The sequence below is a fragment of the Echinops telfairi genome, unplaced genomic scaffold (genome assembly GCF_000313985.2).
Source record: "Echinops telfairi isolate 266 unplaced genomic scaffold, ASM31398v2 ScPeMD7_2291;HRSCAF=2852, whole genome shotgun sequence".
Classification (NCBI taxonomy): domain Eukaryota; kingdom Metazoa; phylum Chordata; class Mammalia; order Afrosoricida; family Tenrecidae; genus Echinops; species Echinops telfairi.
Genome location: NW_022106189.1, coordinates 38,199,371 through 38,207,862, shown reverse-complemented (window position 1 = coordinate 38,207,862; position 8,492 = coordinate 38,199,371). Strand labels below are relative to the sequence as shown.

Genomic DNA, 8,492 nt, shown 5'->3' with positions numbered 1-8,492 from the left:
AGCAGCACAGGATCTCAAGTCTTGGACTTGTTTCCAAAACTGCTTCAGAGGTGAATCTGGAAATACAGATAAACATCTCCGGAGGCAGGAAAAGCCGTACTTAAAACCACTTTGAACTGAGGTGAACATGTGTTTGCTGAGATACATGTCATGCATGGGAAAGATAGCAGACGGGTCCGCTGTGTTCTCAGATGCCTCAGCACCAGGGAAGGTAGACATTCAAGGACACTAGTATCTGCTCTGATCGAAGAGTCAGCTGTAACTTCTGATGTGCGGTCTCCTGGGGAACCAGCTAGTTTAAGGGGAGTGTCACCAGGGTAGGGTATCCCTGCGGGGGGTGGATGTGAACCGCAAGGTTGGGTGTTTGAGACCACCCAGAGGATCCTCCAAAGAAAAGTCTGGCTATCTACTTTCAAGTGGCCTCAGCCTTTGGAAACGCCATGGACTGCGACACAGTTCTGCCCGCACCGGATCACTACTGGCTGGAAGAGCCTCGCGGGCAGCGGGTGGGTGCTAGAGTAGGAGATGCGGGGTGGGAGTTGGGGAATCTGAATTAGAATCCTGTCTTCACACTTTATCATGCTACCCCCACTCCTCCATAACACTGACATCAAGCCAATTCTGCTAGAATTGAGTCACAGCAACCCCATGGGACAGGGTAGACCTGCCTCTCTGAGTTTCTAGACCATAACTCTTGATAGGAGTAGAAAGCCCAGTCTTTCACTTGAGGAGCACTTGCTGGTTTTGAACTGCAGACCTTGGGGTTAGCAGCCCGACGCCTAACCGCTATACCATCCAGGGCTCTGCAAAACCACAACCAAACCTCCTCCTTTTGGGGTTGGTTTCAACACCTGGCAACCCCGTGTGATGGAGCATAACCACTCCACAGGGCAGGGGTTCTCAACCCTCCTCAGGCCATGACCCTGTCATGCAGTTCCTCACGTGGTGGGGATGCCCCCCAACCATAAGATTAGCTCCGTTGTTACTTCATCACTGTCATTTTGCTACTGTGGTGAATCAGACGATCCCTGTAAAAGGGTCTTTCAACCCCCAAAGGGGCTGAGACCCACAGGTTGAGAACTGCTGCCACAGGGCTTTCTGTGCTGTGATCTTAAAGGACTCCAGGCCTTTCTGCTTCTGAGTAGGTTCGAACCATCAACCTTTCAGGGAGTAGACAAGCATGACAGTTTGCACCACACAGGACCTCCAGCGCTCTCAGCCAGTCCCCGGGGCCAGGCCCTGCTGGACTCTGATCCGAGATTCTGTTATAGACCCAGGGTAATGCCACCCAGGAGAGCCCATTTCATGTCATCAGCTTCTGAGGGTTGTGGCTTTCTGCTTTATTGTCTAGTTATAGGACACGGGGTTGCCAGGGGTTGAAACCAACCCCAAAGGGAGGAGGTTTGGTTGTGGTTTTGCAGAGCCCTGGATGGTATAGCGGTTAGGCGTCGGGCTGCTAAGCCCAAGGTCTGCAGTTCAAAACCAGCAAATGCTCCTCAAGTGAAAGACTGGGCTTTCTACTCCTATAACTAGACAATAAATGTTTACAGGCATTTCAGAGGGCCATCACTGGACAAGTCACCACCTGTCTGCCAGCCTGTCCTACCTTCTGTGGTGGCTTGTGTAGTGCTGTGATGCTGGAAGCTCTGGCCCCCGCATTTCAAAACCAGCAGGGTCACCCCCGGTGGTGGGAAGCTTGCAGCAGAGCTTCAAGCCTAACACAGACTGGGGGCCGGCGTGGGGTGGGGTGGGGTTTCCAAAGACCAGCCAAGGAAAACCTCTTGGACCACAACCGGACTCTCAGTGGACACGTCCTTAGGTGGGGTCACCTGCTGGATGAGGACATTGTGTTTGCTAAAGCAGAAGGCTGGAGGGGGAGCGGGCCCTCCGTGAGAAGCAGTGACCCAGGAGCTGCAACGATGAACTAGACCCTACTGGCCGTGACTCTGAGGATGATCAAGGGCTGAGAAGCCTTTTGTATGAGCGTGTGCAGCGCGGCTCTGACGGAGTGTAGCTTGCACACAGACAGCGCTCGTGAGCGAGTTGAAAGGGGATTTGTAAAACATGAAGCGGTTACTTTGTTAGGCATTTATTATTCTTACTTGAAATCACTGTCTACATTTGCTTCTATATTACCGAAAGACGCCCCAGGCTCCTCAATCTCCATCGGTGCATTTTCAGGGTGTTCACTGGTCAACGTTCTCTGGAGCAGATGAATGAAAAACCCAAACCAAACCGGATTTCATGCCACACCTTTCAAATCAATAGAATCCTTTCAACAGACCGCCCTGGCTGTGATGCAGCTACCTGCTCGCTGGCGAAACATCAAAGAGTCTAGGTTTCCCTACTTAGGGCCATCACTGGTCGCTTTTCACCGTACTTTCAAGTTTGGATCCAGTTGGAAGGAAAGGGAAAACAAACAAACAAGCAAACCCTGTTTGGCCACTGCAGGTGTCTTCAACAGCTCATACCAAAAGATTTAAACACACACACACACACACACACACACACACCAGTAAAGAAGACATAAACAGATATCTACATATCATTTTACTGTTTCCAGGAGGAAAAAAGTAGAATTCCCTAATGTTAGAGGTCTACACAAGAAATCTTAAAATAAACTCTGCATTTTATTCCAATGATGTTGTTTATACAGGACAGAGGAAAAGCAATTGGCAAATCAGAAAGCGAGAGGGTTGGCATAGAATGCCCACTGTGTTCAGGTGCCTGTAGGTGGGATCTACAGGCACGCTCACCGAGGCCTGTGAGGCATGCCCATCTGGAACCCCGTCTCCTTGCCAGCTACCATCCAGGTCAATGCCCCCGCCGCACCACGCCCACACTGGTGAAGAACGTAGCGCTGGACTGCTGTGGCCATTCAGCGCTCCAGCCAAACCATCCTCTACCGTTCAGCTGGTCCATCCACCCCCAGTCACCACAGGCCTTTAGATCAAAACCAACAAACACGTGAACAAAGCACGCTTCTCATTTGTCCTGACAGCTTGTTCATCCATGGCTATGTACATGCAGATGCTTAAGATTCAGTCAGGCCTTTACAGAAACATCAATGTGGATAACAATGAGCAAAGACTGCTCTTTAGAAAGAGAGCTAATCACAGAAGCAACGGCCTGGAAGCAGACAAGAAAGACCAGCCTCTGTTGTTTCCCAATTGTCCTGGTGTGGACCAACGAAGGCATCTAATGTTTACACAGCAGGCACGTGGAATATGGGTCATTAAGCACCTTTATTATAGCATCAGCTATGGAATTCAGAGGTCTGGCCTACCTGTATCTTTTCCTCTGCAATGTGAAAAATTAATTTTAGAATAAAGGTGTCTATTTATCTTCTTAAAATGTGGGTGTTTGATTGGAATTACAATGACTGTATAGGTTGATTTGGGGAGAGGTGACAATAATTAAAACTCAATTTTCAATCCAAGAAAATGGTGCCAAAGTCTCAATCTTCTCCCACTACTATTGACTCAGACTTTAAAGGGCAGAGTAGAACGGGCCTACAGTAGAACGGGCCTACAGTAGAACGGGCCTACAGTAGAACGGGCCTACAGGGCTTTTAAGGCTGGAATCTGTATGCAAACATACTACATTTTCCTTGTAACTGGGGGATTCGAACTTCTGACCTTTCAGGACTTTAACCACCACATCACCAGAGCTCTGCCTGAAAATGGAATACACTTCATTTATTTAAAAAGTCTGTTTATTGCATTTCAGCTTGTCTTTCAAGAAATTAGTTTTTCTTGTCTTGATTATCACCATTCCTGATATAAAGTTCATCACAATCTTCCAACAGTATCCTCTATCTCCCTGCTGTTTTTTCAATCTTTTAAACAAGATTCTTATTGATGTTATATCAAGCATTTTGCTTCCATTGCCTCAATATTAGCAACGGAGCAGTTCCCTAAGGATCTCCATCATCCCTGGATCATCTAGCGTGTACACATATGCCCTCATAAGAAAGTTCCGGTTCATAGTAACTTTTGAGGACCAGACCCCAGCATCTTTGCTAGCAGTGAGCAGGTTAGTGCCCATTGCCTCAGAGTGGGCAGCCTTTAGATGAACTGGCTGTGCAGTTGTAGTCGTTGATGTAGTTGCAGTCTTACTCCAGAAATACCTACCGGAAATGTCTACCTACAGGGGGTACATTTTAACATAGGTAATCGAGGGCTCCCACACACATGGTCTCTTCTAATCCATGCAAGATGTTCCATAGAACATGATCACAGAAGATCACAGGGGAGTTGATGACCAAGAAGGGTACACTCACTCTAAAGAAAAGCGACACTCACCCAAGACTTGGGGGGAATTATTCCCAGAATTATAATTCCTTTGAAGTCCTACAGATGTCAATAAAAAATAAGTTTCTGCAGTGTTCATAACTGGTTCTTTTTATATAAGCAAACTGAGCCAAAAACATTACACATTCTTTGGGAGGTTGGCGACAGACAGGATCCTAACTACTGCCGTTAGTAAATAGTCATAGCAAATTAAACAGAGAACTTTGGAAAGGCAAGACATCACACATTGAGAACCACTGCACCCTGTCAGCCTGGTGACACGAGTCCTGCATGTTCATAGTTAAAGGCTGATGCTCACAACCCACCGTATTCAAAACCATTGTGAAAAGTCCCGTAAAAAACCAGGAGAGCAAAGCGGACAAACCAGCATCAACAGACCGTCTTTCCAGTCTACTGATGCAGTGGAGGGAACGCAAAACAGAAAAGCAAAGGCGCTTTGTAGACTTCTGGCCACGCACGCAGTCGAAGGCAGCCAGACAGGATCGGAGAAGCTTTTCCAGGTCTGCGGGTAACACCGTGGGGGACATCAAAGGAACACAGAGTATGTTTTCAAATAAAGCAAGGTGGCTGAGGTCCAAGTTTGACCTTCCCCTTGAACAAAACCTAGGCATCACATGGATAAGAGACCAGGGTTACAGTTTTCACACTTAAAAACCATAGTCTTGAAGCAAGTGGAACTTCTCTTTCAGACCACATCGGACCCGTTGGTGATTCAGAGCCGTATCTAAGTTCTTGTTAGGTAGAACGAGCGCGACGGGGCACGTGCTATCGAAGCAGGCCGTGCTGGAAGCCGTCGTCAGCCTGGAGGAGCGCAGGAGGCAGTTTTGCAGATCCATGGCCTGGACGTCCCACATAAGAGCATCTGTGTGTGTGTGTGTGAGTGTGTGTGTGTGTGTGTGTGTGTGTGTGTGTGTGTGTGTGTGTGTGCGCGCGCGCGCGTGGGTGTCCATTGAGAGAGAGCCCCTAGCTATTAAAACCAACCGTCTTCATGATAAGGGAAGGCATCGTTGCCAATCAGAAGAAGTACTCTTTCTGATTTTCACTGATGGCTTGTTGAACATGAAGCTCAGTTTTCAAAACAGCCTCAGCACTGTCTACGTTCTCTGACCTTTTTGCCTCGTTTCTTTTGTATAACCTTTTCTGCTGATAAATACGGACGGCTATGGCAGTGATGCAAAGCAAGATAAAGATCACAACAGCTATCAAACCTAGTGAGAGGAGAGAGGAGAGAGAGAGAGAGAGAGAGAGTCAGAGTTTAGCAGCCAAATGGAAACCATGCCAATTCACTGTTTCCCAGGCCATCAAAATATTTTCTCCCTAAATCGAGCCTCTGTTAGTATCATTTGGAAATGAGAAAACGCCCAGCCTTCCTGAGGGGTTTACTTTGGAATCTTATCCATCTGGGGAGTTCAATCACAGTAAGATGTATGTTCCACAATTAGAGCACCTGTATGTTCCACACACGCCGACATGCCACCCCAACCGCGTGATCCCTGATTCTTAAGACACAGATGAGTTTTCGTTCCTTGGGAAGATCGAGGGGGACTACCAAATTCAAAGGATTACATGTGTTTTTGCATTCGAATGTATGTACTTTTATAAAGTTTATTTTCAATGATGTTTGCTAACCTGAAAAAGTAGGGATGGCGCACGCGCGCATGTTTGTGGGGGAAATTTCATTTTTCTCACAAATGTTTTGAAGCACTGTATTATATATATAAATTATATATATATATAAATAATCCAGATAGACAAATCTCATTTGTGAAGTGATGATTATTTGATCTCTCTGCTGTATATGTTTTAAGGGCTGTGATTAGTATCTATATAACTATTTCTCCACTCTGCCTTTACATCAGGCCAATCACCATCAGCATGTAGTCTGTAAATCCCTGGGCATCCCAGACTCTTTGCGAGGGCCCTCAAGGTCAAAACTCGGTCCATTATAATTCTGAGATGGGTTTATTTTTCACTGCGTTGACATTTGCACTGATCGTGCAAAGCAAAGTTCTAGAACAATCCCTGGTGCATTAGCACGAATGAAAGAAGCCAAGGACAGCAGACTGGAGTGGGATCATTGGATCCTTCACCGCCTGTCAATCACAGGAGTGGGGGCACTTACACTTCAGAAAGTCCTTGATGAAGCAGTAAGTCCTTCTACTACGTCTTAACCCCCGAATACATGTCTTTCTGGGGTTCTGTGCGACGCTAGGGGAAACACAAATAAAGCAGTCTGTGGCACACCGAGTCGGGGGACACCAGCAAACAGCCTCGTGTGAGCACATGCACTGGGAGCTGAACTGGGAGTCGTTTGATTCATGCAACAGGGTTTTCATGCGAAACAGTCACTGCTGAAGGTTGGCTGCTGAGCCTCGGCTGCCGGGCAGCCGTCTTTCCATCATGAGTGAGGTCAGTGCCTGCACGTCACTTCAGGGAAGGCAGCACGGTCTACGGGGTGAAGTTGCCGTGGACAAAATCTGAGCTTGCAAATGAAAATTAGAATCGGGAAGACAATGCCATGGGCCCTGCTCGGAGCCTGACAGACACTTCAGAGACGACCCGGGAGATGGGGAGGGGTGTTAATGAGGACTATGCAAACCAGCAGCGTCGATCAAATCTAGTATTGTAAACATCCCCTCTGCATTAAAGGGAGTATATCAAACTGTCTTGGAAGAAGTACAACCAGAACGCTCCTAGAGGCAAGGATGGCACGACATGTTGTCAGGAGAAAGCAGTCCCCGGAGAAGGGCAGCATGCTTGGGGAAGTGGAGGGGCAGCGAAAAAGAGGAAGGCTTTTGATGAGATGGATGGACACAGTGGCCGCAACAGTGGGCTCAGGCACAGGAACGACTGTGAAGATGGCCCACGTCTGGGTGATGTTTTGTTTGCTGTACATACGGAGCTCACTCAACCACACCTCACAATGCAATGTTAGAAGCTTATTAGCCACCATGGATAATTGAGATCAGAGTGTGCTGGACAAATTCCCCAGGTCCTGAGAGAGCCGCCAAAGCAGATCCTTGGACAGGTCCGCTTTCTTTCAGAAAGGGAAGCAACCCCTCCTCACTGATCAGCTTCCTATAGAAGTGACCAGCAAGTTCTTCACTTGAAGTCTGAAGGATTCACTAACCAACGACTCTGGTTCTTTTTGATGTTATTATCACGAGTCATCTTCCTGAAGGATTGCTTTAGTTAGACTATCCATCTGCTCATCTACCTTTTTTTCCTTATCATAGAAAATTTGTAGGTAGTCTCAGATGCTATAAATAAGTCTATTTCTTGGCTGTAGGTCTTTGGTTTAAAGCGAGACCAGTTTTTGGATCATTTGCACGTGGAAATGCTGAAGAAGGGAAATCTACAGCAAGCCGGCCACCATGATGGTAAAATAAACACCATCCTGGCATTAGCCCAGACAGCACACCTGACAGTCAGAATCACGGAGCCTTTCTAGACCTTGTCTGCTCCATTAATGTGATTTCTCTCTTTTAATTTGGGGATGGTTTTATTTCAGGGATTGCTACATCCCAGGAAAGCCTTGATCTTACCTGTTACACCAAATCAAACCAGACCGTCTGAATAAAATACGGCAGCCGTTGCTTTTAGGGGCCTTGCCATCTGAAGCTCCATGTGAACGTGTTTTTGTGAGGAAGCTACGTGGCTTTTCCTCTAATTCCATCCATCCATCCATTTTTATGTAGCCTGGCCAGAAACTGTCTCCAGTATCTGGTTACTAGTTTTAAATGTCTCATTAACTCCATTCTCTCATCTTAAACTGTTCTCTATACACTTTGTAAGTAAAGGATTAAGATCATCGCAAATGTAGAACATGGGTCTATTAGCCTGTGATGGTGAGATTTTTATGTCACCTTCAACCTGGGGATCATGCAATATACTCCTCGATCCCTTGAGGCCTCCTCACCCCCCACTGTCATGACCCCAGTGCCACTTCCCACTCTAGACTAGACGGGAGCATGTACATAGGTATAGGCAAGAGATACAACTCACGGCATGTGGAACCCAGGAACAGGAATGGGAATAAAGAAACCAAAAAGGCAGGGGGAAGGTGGAGAGACGTAGTGAGGGAGGTGCAGTAGAGCACTAATAGATCACGCAATATACCTCTGATCCCTCGAGGCCTCCTGACTCCCCACTATCATGACCCCAGTGCCACTTCCCACT

At 47.2% G+C, this 8,492-nt stretch overlaps 1 protein-coding gene across 1 annotated transcript in view; it reads right to left on the bottom strand.

Annotated features, from left to right (window-relative positions):
• Window positions 1–2,611: 2,611 nt before the first annotated feature.
• The window catches only part of CNTNAP4 (contactin associated protein family member 4), a 330,264-nt gene continuing 324,383 nt past the window's right edge, over window positions 2,612–8,492 (bottom strand). The window contains 1 exon segment of the mRNA XM_030886583.2: window positions 2,612–5,521. Within this exon segment, the coding sequence (XP_030742443.2) occupies window positions 5,328–5,521 (194 nt within the window). The 3' untranslated portion in view covers window positions 2,612–5,327.